General features: G+C 43.1%; 1 protein-coding gene across 2 annotated transcripts in view; it reads right to left on the minus strand.

Moving 5' to 3' along the window:
- cog5 (component of oligomeric golgi complex 5) overlaps positions 1–19,076 on the minus strand; it is a 57,350-nt gene that overhangs the window by 8,775 nt on the left and 29,499 nt on the right. For both annotated transcript variants that reach the window (XM_041976849.1, XM_041976848.1), the window contains exons 7-15: positions 16,647–16,777; positions 11,806–11,965; positions 8,384–8,496; positions 8,234–8,311; positions 7,357–7,438; positions 2,452–2,656; positions 2,190–2,351; positions 324–423; positions 91–201 (exon numbers count right to left, since the gene is read on the minus strand). In XM_041976849.1, coding sequence (XP_041832783.1) covers positions 91–201; positions 324–423; positions 2,190–2,351; positions 2,452–2,656; positions 7,357–7,438; positions 8,234–8,311; positions 8,384–8,496; positions 11,806–11,965; positions 16,647–16,777 — 1,142 coding nt within the window. The remainder of the gene's footprint in view (positions 1–90; positions 202–323; positions 424–2,189; positions 2,352–2,451; positions 2,657–7,356; positions 7,439–8,233; positions 8,312–8,383; positions 8,497–11,805; positions 11,966–16,646; positions 16,778–19,076) is intronic.

Here is a 19,076-nt window from a genome sequence, read left to right on the forward strand (position 1 = left end):
CCAGAAACAGGGAGGTCATGAGACGGTGAAGGTAGTTGCTCCAACTACAACCTGCTGACTCATTCACAGCTTTGGCTTGTGGATGGTTACCTTGGCAACAGCCTGCTGGAGGCGGTACAGGGAGTTGACCACCGCGACGTTCCTCCTCTGACCGTCTGTTAATGGACCGATCACCTGACTGGCATCGCCTTGTGTGCACAGCTGGGGGCAGAGGAGAGGCTGGTTATCAGAGAGAGGCTGGACAGGAAGTCAGGTGACAGGCAGACAGGAAGTACATGAACACATCGTGGACACATGATGGACGAAGTGAGAGCTGTACACACCAGCTGTTCAGACTTCACACAGAAGAGTTGGACGGTTTTGGCTGCGTTCTTGGCCACAGAAAGAGAGAGGTTCTGATCCACCGATGCTACGTTCAGCTCACTGCAAGAAGCCATGAAACCCACAGAGCGTGGTCACCAAACAGCTGAGAACATGTCAACGGTCCTGACTCGTCAAAATAAACCCGCTGCAGAGTGTGATGTCAGTGTGTTTTATTATTTTAACGTTAGTGTTCAGGCTTTCAAATATTCATGATCAGGCTATGATAAATAGAAACAAAGTTCCTCCTACAGGGCCCACATTTACATGTTGCTGCCCTCACTCCAAGTTCTAGTCAGAGGAAAGTATGCAGGGAGTAAATGTGCATCCTGTGCTAGGGATGGTCTACGGGCTGACCTCTACGGGCTGACCTCTACGGGCTGACCTCTGCGGGCTGACCTTTACGGGCTGACCTCTACGGGCTGACCTCTACGGGCTGACTTCTACGGGCTGACCTCTACGGGCTGACCTCTACGGGCTGACCTCTGCGGGCTGACCTCTACGGGCTGACTTCTACGGGCTGACCTCTGCGGGCTGACTTCTGCGGGCTGACCTCTACGGGCTGACCTCTACGGGCTGACCTCTGCGGGCTGACTTCTACGGGCTGACTTCTACGGGCTGACCTCTACGGGCTGACTTCTACGGGCTGACCTCTGCGGGCTGACCTCTGCGGGCTGACTTCTACGGGCTGACCTCTACGGGCTGACCTCTACGGGCTGACCTCTACGGGCTGACCTCTACGGGCTGACCTCTGCGGGCTGACTTCTACGGGCTGACCTCTACGGGCTGACCTCTACGGGCTGACCTCTACGGGCTGACCTCTACAGGCTGACCTCTACGGGCTGACCTCTGCGGGCTGACTTCTACGGGCTGACCTCACTGCCTCGGTTACAGGCTCCAGGGCTGAAGCCTAAAGTTCCATGCTCTGCGAGAAGCGAGAACTTTTCTCTTGTACAGTAATGTGGAAAAACGTGAAGAGTAAAGTTGTCACATCCACATTTCTGCTGATGCGAGGCTGAACAGAACTTGGCTTTAATGCACAGCTGATCGAGGTGGTGAGAAAGTATGTAAATGTAAACAACACGTGTCCTACCCCGTCCCGCCATGGACCAAGTTTCTCGTTAAATATGAAATAGCCCGGTCAGCTGTTTATTGCACATAAAAACACCCCCCTCCCCTGCAGTAACCCCACCCCGTCGCAGATGAAGCTCTTCGTGGAGGGTGAAATGACTTTTTTTCTTGTTCTTGCTGCAACAAAGTTCTTGTTCTCGTGCAGTATGTACCAGGCTTAGGAATAAAGCCGAGGCTCGAGGATTAAGACTACAGGCTAAAGTCTGATGGATAAAGAGTAAAGGCCAAACCCTGACAGCTAACAACTGAAGGCTTGTTATGTTAGTGTTTCTCCGATCAGCTGAACAAGCTAAAACTTGTAATCATCACTAAACACGTTTATTTTCTTTTTTAATATGTTGAAACCGGACTGCAGGGTGATGGTCAGAACCAGTTCCTCCTGGCTCTGACCTCAGCTCGTTCCCTCCAGATTCTGAACTGCCCTAAGGAGTGTTTGAGGGTTTTCTTTGTGTGTGTGTTGGTCCAGTGTCAGTGGAAGCTGGGATAGACCTCCATCCTCATCCTAACAGGTGCCACAGTATCTACCATCTACATGCTGTTTACTGTGTTCAGAATCTTAAAATATGAAACTAAATAAAATCAAGATTTAAAAAAAGAAAGAAATGCTTTAGGGAAACTACAATATTATCCATAAATAATAGATAAATAAAAAATAAATGATTATAATGACCAACATGTCATGTCAGAGCTGTACTGGCCTGCTGATGGTCTTGATGATGCTGTCCAGCTCATCATTGGAGGGGGGGTTTCGCCCCCCCATGGGAAACACCAGGTTGATGGGATCGAACAGGCGGGACAGGGACTTGGAGAGGTAGGCTGCTTCATATGGCTGCAGAGAGTCTTTCAGAGCCTTCTCTGGGCTACAAACGTGATCATAAACAGAAGAGGGAACATGTGAAGCAACAGATGCTGTGGATTACTGACAACTCAGGACCTGATTGTGAAACAGCCTGGACTTACTTGTAGTCCTTTTTGCTGTGTGTGAAGAGGTCCTGGCTGTCCGAGTCGGCTGCAGCGATGTCCAGAGCTGCCTCCACCCCCCCGCCCATCGTCACCAGCCCCTGCAGACTGCTGCTGTACTGCTGCAGGCGGCGCCACAGCTCGTTGTACAGGCGCAGCAGCTTCGGATATTCCCCTTCAAAAGCCTGCTTCAGGAAGGATGAGGCTGCAAAGGGACAACAGACTATATTATTTATTTTTCTAACAATTCCTGCTCTGTTGAAATGAAGAGCCTGAACATCAGCAGAAAAATGGAAACAGAAGCAGCTGGTCTTGAAAGTCCAGTACAGACCAGGAGATGAAGAACCGACTCCCTTTGTTTGACACAAACAAAAACGTAAAAATGAGAAACGATGTTTTGAACAGGAGCTGGATGCTGGAAGCATTTCTTCCCTGAGAGCATCCGTCCGGTCAGAACCTCTGTGGTGTGTCAGGAGCTACACTTAGTGGCTCAGATGGGAAACACAAATCCAGGAAGCTGCACAGGACCCGACTCCAGCAGACACATCCATCAGAACTACTCCCACATCACTCAGATACAGAGCATCTTCATCCTCCAGCAGGTGATCGCTGTGCTGCTGCTTCCCTCACAAAGTAGAAACACAGGGATGGACAAACTCCACATCACCTGGACCTGATGGATCAGCTGGACCTGATGGATTTACTGTTAAATTTTAGAAACACCTCTGGAAAACATTGTGTCTTACTGACAGCGTTCCAACAGGAACAACCGTGTAATTACACAGAGAATCGGACACAGATTTGGTTTTGGAGTCAATATTTAAAACACCATTCCTTTGAACCACAGCAACCAATAATACCACACCACAACAGGGGCGGAGCTAGAGAGGTGGCCAGGAGAGCTAGGTAGAAAAAAGAATCTATTAAAATTTAATTGCTCCAATTCATTAAAATTTGGAGATCGATTTTTAATATGTTTCCTTTTCTGGGGCAACGGTGACGCTACTATGGAGTAACTTACTGATGCTCGGGGAGATCTCAGCATTTATAAACAACTGAAAGGTCCAAAATCAGCTTCTCTCTCTTCGAGTCCTCATCTTCATTCGTGCGTTTTTTTTTGTTTTTTTTTATCTTCCTCTTCTTCTCTGGTTTGTTTCTTTGGCTAGATAAATATCAGCTATTCTGCTCAGCAGAGCTGAAGACAAAGATGAGCATACCTCTGTACTGGTCACAAATAAGAAAAACCGAGCTATTTTCATTTCTGTTAAACTATCTGTACACAGATCACACATGGAGGCGTTTAAGCTTCTGATTCCACAGAATTATAAAGTGAGAAGAGGAGAGGCGGATTTGGCTGCTTCATAACAAACTTGGCTTCAAACTCTGTTTCAACACTTTCTGTCAGGATGGATAGAGAGAGAGAGAAACAGAGAAACAGAGAAAGAGAGAGAGACAGTGAGACAGAAAGAGAGACAAAGAGAGAGACAGAGAGACAAAGAGACAGAGAGAGAAAGAGAGAGAGAGAGACAGAGAGAGAAAGAGACAAAGTGAAAGAGAAAAAGAGAGACAGAGAGAGAGAAAGAGAGACACACACAGAGAGAGAGAGAGAGATGGTATTGTTGGAATAATTCAGTTTTTTTCTGAGTGCTTGTCTTAGAAAGATTCACACATCCACCCACCATCCTTTTATGTTCTTTTTCTTTCATACAGTGAGGAACAATGGAGGGCTGATTAGTGAAGTTTAGGATAAAAAGAAGACAGATGTTTAAAGAACATCAACCCTTCCTGAAGCTCCATCTCTGAATGAATCCTGTTTGGGAAGCTGATAATCAGCTGTTACTTATTCATGATGGTAGCAGCAGCAAACAGGAAAACATCAGAAAATGTAGTGAACTGGTTGAAACTGGGTAAAATAATTCAAATCATCTACAAAGAACAATTACAAGCTCATATTTAGAAGCTGTTCCTAGAACTACCTCACACATTCCTACTGCAACTGCAACTTTATTTACAACACACTTTAAAAACAACAAAGTTGAACAAAGTGCTACAACATGCACATAACATTAGAAACTATTTACCTAAAAACATGCGAAAGATATTAAGAATTTTAAATACATCTAAAAAAATAATTATAATATCAGATTAAACTAAAATTAGATATCAACATATTGTGCTGTCTGGTGTTTAAAGGTAGGTCACAGTTTAGGTGTTGCCACTGCAAAGGCCCGGTCCCTTCTGAGCCTCCAGTTAGGCTGGGCACACTCAGGAGGAGCTGGTAAGCCCACCTAAGAGCCCGAGGAGGTGTATGGGACGGACGAGCTCAGAGAGGTACAACAAGGCACCACTATTCAAACACTTTACACTGCAAATAAAAGCAATTTAAAATGGGTCCTGAAGTACACGGGCAGCCAGTAGAGAGAAGATAAAACCGGGTGATGTGCTCCTACTTTCATGTGCCAGTTAAAAGAAGTGCAGCTGCATTTTGTACAAGCTGTAGTTGAGAAATAAAGGACCCACTCACCCAAAATAAAGTGCACTGCAGTAATCCAGTCGGGTGGTTACAAGGCATGGATTACTGTTTCAAAGTGCTGTCGTGCTAGAAGGAGCTTAATTTTGGCCAGCTGCCTCAGGTGAACGAAACTGGACCTAAATGACCGAATCTGGCTTTCACGCTTTAGTTCCGAATCCATTTTAAAATCCAGATTTACAATCTCTGGCCTGCAAAATGATTTTTAAATTATCCAGCTCTAAAGGAGTATCACCAGCAGAACTGGGTCCAAACACAATCACCTCAATTTTGGAGTTTAATAAAAAATAATAAAGAAATAAAAAAAGTTCAGTAAAATCCAAGATTTAAAGTCCATCAAACATGTTTGCAGAGAGTTCACAGAAAGCCTATCCTTCTTTTTAAGTGGAACATAGATCTGGTAGTCATCTGCATAACAGTAAAGGAGATGCCATGTCTCCTGAGAACTGAGCCCAGGGGGAGCAGATACAAGGGAAACAGAATTGGACCCAAAATGGATCCTTGCGGGACTCCATATGAAAGTGGAGCACAGGAGGACTCGCAATCCCCAAGGCGAGCTGAGAAGGTTGGATCTTTGAAATAGGACCTGAACCGTTCCAGAGCCGCGCCTTTTATGCCAACGCAATGTTCCAAACGCGAGATTAAAATATCATGGTGAACAGTGTCAAACGCAGCAGTTAAATCCAATAGAATAAGAACACACAATTGCATGGTAGAAGAATATCTTTAAAAACAGCATTTTTTTCATTTTTGGGAACCACTTTCAAAGTGAGACTGCCATTAATAATGGTTAAAATTGGTGACCCTACAGTAGAAAAAAGCTTTCAAGAGGCATGGGGGAACAGCATCATGAGGTGAACCTGAGGGCTTCAGGTGACCCATCACTCAAGACTGACATGCTCAAACTGGTGGGAAACAGCACACAGGAGTAGCTGAGGGGTCAGATGTGGGCAGCATAACCTTGCTGAGGCTACCATATCAATGAAAAAGCACAAAAACTGTTCACATGTTTTGAAAGAGAGCTCAAAACAGGGAGCTGGAGGGTCATTAATACCAGTCTCAGTTAACTTAAAACGCAAGGTTTGTGACAGAAAGGATGGTTTTAGCAAAACATTTCCCTTTTGCTTCTTTTACAGTGAGCTGATATAAACCCCCAATAAGCTGTAGCTTATCTTTTGTCCATTTCCGCTTAGCCCTGCAGCACTGTACTCATTCCCAGGATCACTGTACTCATTCCCAGGATCACTGTACTCATTCCCAGGATCACTGTACTCATTCCCAGGATTACTGTACTCGTTCCCAGGATTACTGTACTCGTTCCCAGGATTACTGTATTCCTGGGACTACTTGACTCACTCCTAGGATTATGTTACTTATTCTTAGATGAACTAGGACTCTCTAGTTGATCCTCTGAATTTTCATTGAAAATAATGTGGTTTCTTATTGGAGGAGATAGTTATTTACATTGTCTACTGTGTTCCAGGTGAATTTGCGCTGATGCAGTAACACACATCTTTATTCCTTATATTTAATTTACTTGGGTATGTTATTTTAGGCAGGAGGCAGGACAAACAGGTCTAGCCAACAACAGGTTAAATGCCACTGTGTATCTGTGATGGGTAATAAACTTTAGGATTACTCTAATATTAAATAAAATGCATGACACTGAAAATGTTTTAAACAATGCATAAAAATAAGAAAATCTTCCTTTTTGATGACAGATGTTAAATTAAGCCGTGTTGGTACCTCAGGATGTCATTTAACTTTTATAGTCATTCATTTGTAAATGGTGTTGGTTTTATTTTCTTAGTGTGTTGATTTTCTTCTGTATGTAACAGGGATCGTTGTTATATAAGCATCTGCTTCAGCCTACATCCTGTTTATTGTGTTTTGTACTTTTCGCTTGCCTCCACAACCAGATGAGCCAATAAACCAAACTCAAATCTGAAAAATCTGTCAGACTGACGAGATCTGTGTGAAGTCGATTTAAGACAGGTTTGATTTAATCTCTGGTTTCTTCAGAGTAATTAAAGGTTCTTTTCTAGAAAATCCTTCAGTCTAAAGGTTTTACCGTGACAGCAGCATGTTAAAAACAACACGTGATCTCTGATCCAGTTCAGGATTAAACCATCAGGTCACACAGACCAGTCGACTGCTCACACTGCAGGACACGAACCATTTGAGTCATAACTGCTTCTGTTAGATCAAGACACATCCCTGCATGTTACCATGGTTACTGCCAATGACTACACATCACATACAGACTGACCACAGGACTGCTTCCTGATTGTTCCAAACATTATTTTGGCAGTTTATCTGCTGGAGTCGCTGCTCAGCTCTGGGTGTTCCAGCAGGTGAGGAGGAGAACGTCTCACCTTCAGTTGCTCTGTGAAACTCCTCACTGAGAGTGCTGGTCACGTCGGTCCAGAAGGTGTACAGGATGTCAGGCTGACCGTCCTGCCACAACACAGATTATTAAAGAGATCAGATTACCACAGACTACCTCACCGATTGTCAGATTATCACACAGAATGTTACACATAACAGATTACCAGACGTTATCACACAGATGATCACAAATCATCATGAATTACAGCACATAGTCACACAGGTGATCACAGGTTATTGCATGGATTAAAGATTATCACACAAATAACTGCAGATTATCAGACAGATAATCTCAGACTATGACGACATCATGTGATGTAAGATGGCGCCGGTGTTAGAAATGCATCTTGTTTTTATTTTCTGATACAACTAAAGTCCTGACAGACTCCTGATGTGAAAGCATCTTCTCCCAGATGACTCCTCGCACACCTGATGGCTTCAGGTCAAACGTCAGATCTACAGTGTCTTTGTTTCTATAGCAACATGGCGCCCATGTCCAGGACGGAGGAGATGACAGTGCAGCTGCTGTGATGAGGAAACTTGCATTTAGACATGTTATTAAGTCTGTAATCACACCTCCACCTCTGGGTAATTGGTGAGAGCTTTGTTGCCATAGAAACCATTTCCTACTCCGATGTCTACAAGTGTTTTCTGAGGAGGTAAGACTGAAAAAGCCTGCTGATGTGCTAATGACTGACATCATTACAACTGTTAATACCACAGAAGGAGTCTGCTGTCTCTTTCCATCTAGAGTCTTCCTGGATGTCTTCACAGGACAGCAGTGGTGTTACTTGTTCTGATGGACAAACATGCTTCTTGTTACGTGGTATATGAGAACCAGAGCAGTGAAGGAAGCTCGCCCACCTTGATGATCTCGTCGATGAAGCACACATGACTCACAGGGTCTCTCTTCTTCATCAGGACCTTCTGCAGGTGCTGCACCTGAAAGGTTTTCCAGTCAGGATTAATCAGCCACGCTCAGGATTTTCTTGTGGTTGATGTTATAGTAACTACCTGTCTGCATGCAGCACAGATCTGGTCCATCAGTTTCTCCATGTTGGTCCACAGAGCAGCACGGAAGGCTGCGGTATTCCCAGGGGTTGGCAGCACTGCTCTGCCTGGAGCTCCTGGAAGAAATCACACAAAAACCCTCTATTTGTGTTGTTATAAATACATACCTCAGGGTTTGTTTTTTTTACTTTTTTACATTTAATCAGCCACCATTTCTCCATAACAAACAGGTTTGTTTCATATTTCATTCCTTATAAAAGCTATATGTGTAAAGGCTTGTTTTACAACCCAAATTCCCAAAAGGTTGGGTCCCTGTGTAAAATGTAAATAAAAACAGAATAAAAAGGTTTATAAATCTCATTAACTCATAATTTATTCCCAGTAGCAGCTAATCAACATCTCAGATGATGGAACTGAGACATTTTACCATGTGATGGAAAATATGAGCTGATAGTGAATCTGATTGCAGCAACATGACCAGAAAAAACTGGAACAGGAGCAACCAGTTTTGACCTATGGCTTTGTCCCATTCACACAGAGATCCCTCCTTTCTCATAACTCTTCAATGATATCAGACTCTGTAGATAAGAGGTGTCAAACATACAGCCCAAGGGCCAAACCCGGCTCGCTAGACTAAATATCTATAGGTTATATCCATCCATCCATCCATCCACCCATCCATCCATCTTCTACTGGGGGTCCGTAGTTGGGTTGTGGGTCAGCTGTCTAAGCAGGGAAGCGCAAACTTCTATCCCTACCCAAATTTGCTAGCTCGTCCGGCAGGATCCCACGGTGTTCCCAGGCCAGTTCCAACCCTCACCTGTGGTCATGAGCTGTGGGTAGTGACCGAAAGAATGAGATCCCAAATACAAGCGGCCGAAATGAGTTTTCTCCGCAGGGTGGCCGGACTCTCCCTTAGAGATAGGGGGAGAGTGATCCAGGAGGGGCTCAGAGTAGAGTAGAGTCGCTGCTCCTCCACATCGAGAGGAGCCAGATGAGGTGGCTTGGGCATCTGGTCAGGATGCCTCCCTGGTGAGGTGTTCCGGGCACATCCCACCGGGAGGAGGCCCCGGGGAAGACCCAGTACATGCTGGAACAACTACATCTCCATATATTCTCTAGAAGGTTAGATCATTAAATGTAAACATCTTGATAATGTACTTCTTTGTACTAAAATAAAAGGAGAGAAAAAGGAGGTTTTCATTATGTATAGCTGACTGGTACAGCCCCCTGGATACCAGAATGGCTTTATGTGGCCCCTGGACTTAATCTACTGTAGATGGTGGATCTTCAGGAAGTCTGAGGAACATTTTTATGAAATTGTTCCACAGTTTTAGAGCCAGTTTGTCTCAGATTGGTGAGGCTCTGTCCATCTCTCCATCTGAGAGACTCTGCCTCTCTGAAATGCTCCTTTTATACCCAGTCATGTTACTGTCAGGTAACCTGTTTAGTTGTCAAATGCTCCTCCAGGTGTTCCTGATTTGTATCAGGTACTTTTCCAGCCTTTTGTTGCTCCTGTTCCAACAATCAGCTCATACTTTATAATTATTTGATTTGTGTTTAATGTTTAATTTATTTTTTCTATTTCAGTGTTTTCCTTATCAGGATCCTCCAGATCAGGAGCTATGCCTGCTCGGGACTGTGTGGTCGTTGCCATGGTGGTTGTCCTTGTCTGGGTAGTCGGGGCCCTGCACTGCAGCCCTATGGTTGAGGTGTGGACTAGAGGGTGACATGGGAGTGCGTTTTCACTGCTGTCCAATCACACAGAAAAAAATCTTGTCCAGGCCCAATCATTATAAAATTACTCCCGATCCCGTCCCGCTCCTATTTTTTTTTATTTATTTAGTCTTTAGCCAATACATTGAATTTGATGAAATGTTCTCACCCTTCTTTTTTAGAAAAGCTGCTTAGTGTTTCTAGCATTTGTTTAGAGGTCAGTTACAAAAAAAAACAAAAAAACAACAACAATAAAACAGTACATGGTTCACACCATGTCTACCAAAGTTCAATAAACCCAAACAGAACAAAAAAAATTGTGTTTCACTCATTCCTAAATGTCATTAACTGACCATGTTTTACAAGCGGCATACACTGTGGTGACACTCGACTCATTAATATGTCCGCCTTTTCTAACCAGTTCTACCAGCCTAAAAGATATGTCTTTACTTTTAACTTTGCGTTGTAAATCATTTTTTGCCATATCAGTTTCTCTGCGGGTGTTTGCTAACTCCATTCCTTTTCTTATTTCAATTCCGGCAGGGAAGCAGTGGCTGGAAAGCAGTGTTGGCTTCTGGGTAGTGTAGTTCTTTTTTATACTTGGTTACAGTGTAGGTTTATTGAGCGAAAACTACAAAATGGCGGCCCTGTCTTTTTTTTATTATCCTGTGCCGTACCAATCACGTGATTAATAGTAAAATTGACTCCCATCCTGTGGGAATGCCGTGACCCATGGGATTCCTGAAAAAATGTCAGCTTCTAGTGTGGACCCGGTCTTCGCTGACCTGGGTGGTTTCCATGGTGATGACCTCATTGGCCATGGGTCTTGCTGTCTTGGCCAGGACACTCTTGTAAAGGAGATCCTTAACCTCAATGAGGTTTTTTCCTGGTTAAATAAATAAAATGAAAATTAAATGGTTGGGGTGGTGCTTGGTGTGGATGGACCACTAGGTAATCGTTTCTTCGCCTGGTTAATCGGTGCTGAGACACATATGTTGTTTTTTTTTTTTTAGTTAGACACAGTTTGTTTTACAGTTGGGTGGAGGGGTGTGGGAAGGGGCGATATGTCCATTTAGTATGTGTGTGTGAGAGAAGGCATGATTAGGTGTGTATGTGTGTGTGCTTTGATTTATTTTGTGATGAACTTGGGTGTGTGACTGCTTGTGTTTTAAAGTTCAAAACTTTAATTATGTAAAGCACTTTGTGTTGCTCTTATGCATGAAAAGTGCTTTATAAATAAAGTTTGATTAGATTAGATCTCTTGAAGCAGCTGTCAGGGGCAGTCTCCCATAAAAGTTGTTCAAGAGGAGGATGTGTGTTTCACACACTTGTTAACAGGATACGCTCTGAGCTGTTTGACTCGTTTAAAACTTGCAACAAGCCTCGTTTTTCCAAGGATTAAAAACACATTCGTGTGTTTGATGAAGTAAAAAGGAAAGGTTGTGAAAAGCGCAGCCTGCTTCTATTCTGAAAACATGGTTAATTAGAGCGATGATGAAGAGCCACATCAGACCCATAAAAATAACACATTCCTTGCAGCCACCGCTGAATATTCTCTGTGGCCGTGGTTTAATAATCTATTTTGAATCCAGCCAACTGTTGAACTGGGTCATGCAGCCGTTGTCTTTCATCTCTGTAATGAGAACAATGAACCTGATCTGGGAGGGTGCTTGAGCAGAACTTCTCTCTGAACCTTGGGCGGGGCTTACCTCTGGGGTTAGCTGGCTGCGTGAGCCCCTTGATGTCCAGAGCGCTGGTGATGTTGTCTTTTATTGTGGTCCGGTAGGCCCCCACCACAGAGCCAATGGTCTCCCTTAGACTCCCCAGATTATAGAAGACCTGCAGGGCTGTGCCAACCTGGGTTGGGTTCTGACCCAGAAAAGGAAGGAAGGGAGGATGGATGGATGGAAAGACAGGGAGAGAAGTGTGTCATCAGGAAGAAATCACCTTAATGGGTCTAGTAGCTCCACACAAACAGAGCCGAGGCGACAGCAGCAGCTGCTAAAAATACATCTCCTCTGATTTAATGAGAGAGACTGCTGAGAGTGTGGAGCTCGGCAAAGTCAAGACGAGGAGAGCTGAAAGGAGAAGGAATCACTTTCATCTCATTCATCACTTGGAAGACTTTATGCTTTTCTAAACATTAAAAATAAGTACAATAAAACAGGAAGAGCAGTCTATTAAAATCAGAGGTGAAGGCATCCGATTCCTCAACCTTACTCCTGCGGGTATGTTTAGTCGTTTGTGTGTTTGCTCTTCTAGACATGATGCCACATCCAGGGAAAGAAACACTAAGAGACAGAGAGAAAACCATGATGCCATGTGAAATGTTTGCATTAGAAAACCCTGGAGGCAGGAGTAAAAGGAGCCAGCATGTTTTTGTTCAGAAGGATGTTCCTGACACGAAGTGTCGGCTGATCAGCAAGCAGACGGATGTTAACGCAAACACCAGTGGAAGAAAAAACACTTGCGTGATTTCAGGTAGAGTCAGAGCTTAAACTCTGTATTGGGAAAAAACAGTAAGAGTTAATGACATCCAGCAGTTTGTAATCACATTGAGGTTGCTAGGCAACAACCGGAGATGCTGCATATTGGCACTGGATGCTGTTCATTAACATACAGTTGCTACACATGACTTTTGTTTTGTACACTTCCTTTGGATAAGATGAACAATCATGTTTAATCCTCAATGTCTGCCACAGTGAATCAGGCTAGCTACTTCTGTTCTCAGTCTTTATGCTAGGCTAAGCTAAGCTAATGACTGACTGCAGCGCAACAAAATTCACCTCCTCATTGCACCTCAAATATAACTACCTTTCTGAAAATGTGATAAAAACTCTAAAACTTTAAAAATTTTCTGGTAAAAAATAATAAATAATAATAATAATTTTTCTTTTCCATCCTTCATTTTTCTTTTCATTGGACTAACAGAAACAACAAGACCCAGAGTGGGCCGAGCATCTCCAGCCAAGGATCTTTGTAAGTCAGTTGTCACAGGTCATCATGGATGTCATTCCTTAATTTGTCTAGACCCGTCACAGATCTTCAAGGGTCGTAACAAGTTGTCATTCACTGAGAGAGGGCTATCATGAGTTGTCACGGTTGTCACAGACCGTCACAAGTCGTTACAGGTCATAACTTGTCACCAGTCATAGGTCATCACGAGTTTCCATGAGGCATGACAGGTTATCTTAAGTTGTCATTAGTTACAGGCAGTCAAGCCTCAAAAGTCATGCCAAGTTGTTATTCTTCATGAGTCACCACAAGTCATTGCAGGCTGCCATGACTTGTTACAAGTTGTCGTGAGTTGTAACAGGTTATGACTTGTTACAGGTTATCACAGTTTGTTACGAACTTAAACAGGTCATCACAAGTTGTAACAGGTCATAACAAGTCCTAACTGGTTGTGACTTGTCACATGTCGCCACAGTTAATAAGTCATAGGAGGTCGTGACTTTTCACGTTATCACAGATCATAACGAGTCCTAACAAGTCATGACTTATCACATGTCAACAGCGATCATAACAAGTCCTGACAAGTCCTGAATTGTCATGTCTTTACAGGCCCTAACGAGTCCTAACAGGTCATGACTGGTTACAGGTGATCACGAGTTGTTACAGGTCATAATGAGTCCTAACAGGTTGTGACGGCTCAGATTTGATGCAGATGGTTGTTACTTCTTCTTCTCTGAACTGTTTAGGAGGATAAAGGGAGGAGGAGGCGACATGTCTAACTGCTTACATAACACCACAATGTAGTCCTGGACCAGAGATGAAGCTGTGTGTGTGTTTGTGTGTGTGCATATGCTCCATATGTGCATGTGTTCCTCTGGGGCCTGTATGTCCACACACATCCCACAGTGAGTATTCACAGAGCACAGGACCAAAATACTTCTAGTGAGGGTGGAATGCACTAGAGAGGGAGTGTTTGTAGAAACAGCTTACTGTCTGGATGTGGGAGTAAAAACCCACTGCTAAGACTTCACAGCCCGACCCAGATACCTCCATTTGGTCCTACTTCTTGGTTCTGGCCCCCCAACACCCAAGGAGGGCTCATTAATGCTCAATGTTGAATGCACATACATATGCAGATGGAGACTTCTGTCCATCCTCTCTTTGCTTTCAGTTTTATTTGACTTTGGGCAGCAGCACCAAAGATCAGGGGGCAGTGGCGAGCAGTGGAGCTCACATAAGATCAGCAAAAAGAAGCTGGGATGTATTTAATGGCTGGACAAACCCTGACATCTACTGAAGTGAGTCTTTTTATGTCTCTTTCTAAGAACGTACGTTATCACGATCGCCTTCATCGTAGCCATGTTTGCTCATAAAAAAATCCATTTACCAGATTTTTAGTGCTTAATTCTTTTTTGTTTGTTTACAAAAAACTCAACCCAAAATATATATATTTCAAATTAAAATTCTAATTAAAGTTGGTTCAGCTGAACTCCCTTTACTATCATAAAGTAGATTTTTAGGAGTCGGAGTTGATGAGAAAATCTGATGTAGACTAGATGATGTAGGTTAGTTCTAAAGTTAATAAATAGTCGGCCACAAAATGTCTGCTTACTCTTTATTATATTTTGATTTATCCCCAGTATGAGTAAATACTTTTCCAACCACTCTTCACCAAAACATTGGTCCTACAGAGACACTTCGTTAGAGTCCGGTTCAGTCCAGTCGGACTCTTCTGCTCCATCCATTCCTTTATTTAACAGCCTAAAACCTTTCACTAGTTATCATATTAATACTTTTCAGATTAGTGTTTTTTCTATGAAATGTTTTCAAAAACAGGAAAGATTCCTGATTATTTTCTGTTTTATGTCCAAGTTCATTCAAAGGTTCATTCTTATGTAAATGGGCAATCAGCAGACCATCATCTTCCTCCCCAGCTGATGAAAAGGGGATAAATTATGGAATAATATGACTCGTTCAGCAAACAAGTGTCATAATGCATAAAGTTTTAGGAGATGTGTAAAGGGTCATTTGATTGCTGACGTATTTATAAATGCATGCATTCATTTAAACATGGCTTTGTTTTTCCTGTTTGGATGTTTAGTTTATATCGCCAAGCAGACTTTCTTAAAGTCTTTTTGATCTTTTTGTCTCATAGCTGTAGTTGTTAGAGGCGGAGGCTTGATATCGGCCTGTTTGGTTTTTTTTTCCTGCTCTGTATCATTAACTGTATGTTTTAAATTAGCAAAAACACGCTGAACAATGCTGAATTTGCTATGTTCTGCTCCTTTATTCTGGAAAAAAAAATTAGAAATAAAGACTCTTTAAAAGCAATGCTTGTACATGAAAGTCTGCCCGAGTTCTTCTCATTGTGGCAGAATCCCATTCACTTCACAAATTTCACTGCTTTTAAACACCGAAGTCATGCCACACTTTTCCTGATTGAGCCACGTTTTGATGTGTTATTTATCTGTTTGTTCTCCAAACTGCATGAAGAGTCGCAGGCAGAAGCTGAGGGTGGAAATGTTAGAAGCTGAATAATAACTGGAATATGTGCTTTAATGCCTTCGACTGGGGAACAAATAAAATATAATATTGTTAATACTAAAATTTTCAAAACGTTCTGCATTTTGTGTGCAGATACTGTGAACTCAGCTTCAGTTCTGTGCATATTCACCTGTTTTGATTATCTTGTCAAATGGACATGGTCTTACCTCCTGTTTAAATCAACATAACCATGAATAAACAGACTCACATCCACTCTGCTAAATCCTGACAACACGATGAGAGACCACGTCCCGTCAGATACTGACGTACGTGCTCATTCAGCTGAAAACATCTCCATCCTTCTCTGGCCTCTAACATCGTCTCTCCAGAGGGTGCATGTGACAATAAAAAGAAACTTCACACTAGTGACACCTCCCTGCCTCAGGCAACTCTCACAGGAGTCCAGAAATGTCTCTGAATAAGATCAGTGCTGTCAGCTTCCTGAAGGTGGACGTTATCGGTGGATGTTACGGGGAAATCCGAGCCTGAGTGGACAGGTACAGAGAGAGTGAGAACGTCCACATGGGAACTGGAGGAAAAACAACACAGCATGAAAGCTGAGGTGGTGCTGCTGCATGTCATCGTGGACATTGAGCAGACACGGAGTGTCTTTGATGGGACAGCATCCCCTGGAGGGGAGGCTTTCTGGGGCAGATGAAGAGGAGCAGAGCTCGCATGTGCTTTTCCCTCACATGTTCGTCACAGAACAACACGTTCTCCAGCCCATGCTGTCCTTCATGTTCTCCTTTGGCTTCAAACAGCCGACATATTAAACACTTTGTCTTCAAAATCTTCAGCTGGGTGGACTGAACATCCACGTGCACGTAGGTGTTCGCTCATTAATATCAATCAATCCTCAAAGTAGGTCACAACTCACATTTAACCATTTCTTCTTTGATTTGTCAAACACAGATAAGCAGAAGACGTTTTATCATTTTGATGATTAGACCCAAAGTTTCATGTCCCACAGACCTCACAGAAGAGCTGCTGCTGGGTCATCATGCCATCATGTGGAGGCGTTAAACTTCCAGCTGTGTCTTTGTGAGTGTACCTGGATCTCCATGCCCTGCTCCAACAGCCTCTTGGCCTGGTTCTCCACCTCCAGCCGGGCTCGGCTGATCAGCAGCAGGTCGTTCTCGATCACCTGGATGCCGCTCAGATCCACGCCCTGAGACAGGTAGTCTGCAGCATGGACAGAAAACACACATCTAAACATGCAGCTAATATACCACACAGTGTTTACAAAAACAAAGACATTTCTCCCATAGAAATGAAGGGGTTTGGTCAAAGTAATAAAAAACCAAGCCCACATTGAAGCATCTAAACAGGTCATGAAAGAGAAAACGTCTTGTTTCTGAAAGGGCATTATGGACACAACTGCAGTTAAATTTCTAGAAAAAATTCAGAAACTGTCCTTGCAGAGGATGACGATGTCCTTCAAAATTATTCAGAAAATTTCTCAAACTTCTTTCCCCACAGTTTCTCCTGCACATCTGAAAATTATACATCAAAATGTAGGACTTTTTCTCTTCTTACCCAATGTGACCATTATGTCGACAGGCCTTACAGTTTTCCCCTCATGTCACCACTGGCTCCACTGACAATCATGCATTCATTTTCGACTTAGGTTTTCTACTCAAGTCTAGAGCTGAGGGGTGTTCTTAGGCTGCATTCCCACCAAGATAGTCCACTAGACTTGGTACAATCAGTGACTCGGTTCAGTTGGGGGGGGGGTGTACTTTCAGACTGAGTTTTCATTCACGCTGCACCTTTCAAACGAATGACATCTTTGTAAATAACGTTCCACTCCTCATCAGAGGTGGCGCTGCATTAAGGATTACTGAAGGAGAAGACGAGTTCATCTATTGGTTAATGCAGGACACTTCGGTTTTTTTTGGTGATTCTTAGTGCTTTACAGAAACATCGAAACACCAGAAAATAAGGAGCATAATTTAACATTAAAAACAAAAGAGAAAGGAAAAAGAAAAAACACTGGATAAAAACAGTATTAAAAACATGATAAATTTGAAAAATTACAGCTTAAAATAAAAACTAGTTCCATGCAGCAGAGAACAGGTGGGTCTTTAACCTTAAATAAACTCAGTGTTTTGGCTGATTTGAGACTTTCTGGGAGTTTGTTCCAGACATGTGGAGCATAGAAGCTGAATGCAGCTTGTCTGGTTCTGATAAGAAACTGGAACCAGATGACCTGAGGGTTCTGGCAGGTTCATACTGGGTCAAGAGGTCTCTGATGTATGTTGGTCCTAAACCATTCAGATCTTTCTAGACCAGCAGCAGAACTTTAAAGTCTATCCTCTGACGGACCAGCAGCCAGTGTAAAGACCTCAGAGCTGGACTGATGTGGTCCACTTTCTTGGTCTTAGTGAGGACTGGAGCAGCAGAGTTCTGGATCAGCTGCAGGTGTCTGACTGATGTTTTAGGTAGAACCTGTAAAACACTGTTACAATAATCAAGCCGACTAAAGATGGAAGCTGGACTAGTTTTTCCAGGTCCTGCTGAAGCATCACATCTTTTACTCTTGATATGTTCTTAAGGTTCATTTATGCTCAACAAAGACAGAAGGACAGTTTCGTCCATCTCCTGTGACGGTCTGGTCTGTTTTCAGGGAGCTTAGTTATCCTTTGCTTGACACAAAAATAGAGCAATATCACTGGATGTCATGGGGGCTGTGATGGGCAGAATAGCTGATATGTGACCAGTGAAAGAAACAAACCAGAGAAGAAGAAGAGGAACAGAAAAGGAACAAAAAAGCAGAAGAAGAATGAAGACGAGGACAACTGTAGAAATTGTGCAAGCTTTGGAAGAAAGACTACATACGAGTGTTCAGGGCATGTTGGGTGGTTGGAAAAAACTTCATAGCGACGCGTTAGCGCTGCTAAACTGATGTTGACTCGCGGGAGTAAACTCTGTGCTTAGCACTGCCCACTAGCGGAGGAACTGACTAGAAGTATGAGGACTGCGACGTATGACAGTGTTTGAAATGTACATCCCTGTTTACGTACGTAAGGGAGTACCAACGGTCCCGTAGAGTTATAGTAGGATGACTTTCTGACTCCCTTAATATGTTTTTCAAAATTTCTGTCTGAGTCCATCACTACACCAGATTTCTGGTGAAACCGAACACACGGGATGTGACAAACAGCAGCGACGGCGGCTGTGTCGCGCATCGCGCTCTTGGATTGCTTTTCTCCAAAAAAATGTGATTGGTTATGATATTGGAGGGAATTCTGACATTTTCAAACCAGTCCATGGCAGACAAGGCGTGAAGGATGCGGAGTCAGAAGATTGTGCTCGAATCGAAATCTTGTTGACTCTACTGGGTTCATCCTATTTTGCAAACAAGAAAACAGCATGGTGAATATCATCATTTGATTACGAACCCCAAGTCTGATCCAAATAAATTCAGAACCTACATTCAGAAAAAAATTTCTTTTATTTACATCTTTATAATTTTTGCGTG

Source organism: Melanotaenia boesemani, chromosome 23, assembly GCF_017639745.1.
Source record: "Melanotaenia boesemani isolate fMelBoe1 chromosome 23, fMelBoe1.pri, whole genome shotgun sequence".
Taxonomy (NCBI): domain Eukaryota; kingdom Metazoa; phylum Chordata; class Actinopteri; order Atheriniformes; family Melanotaeniidae; genus Melanotaenia; species Melanotaenia boesemani.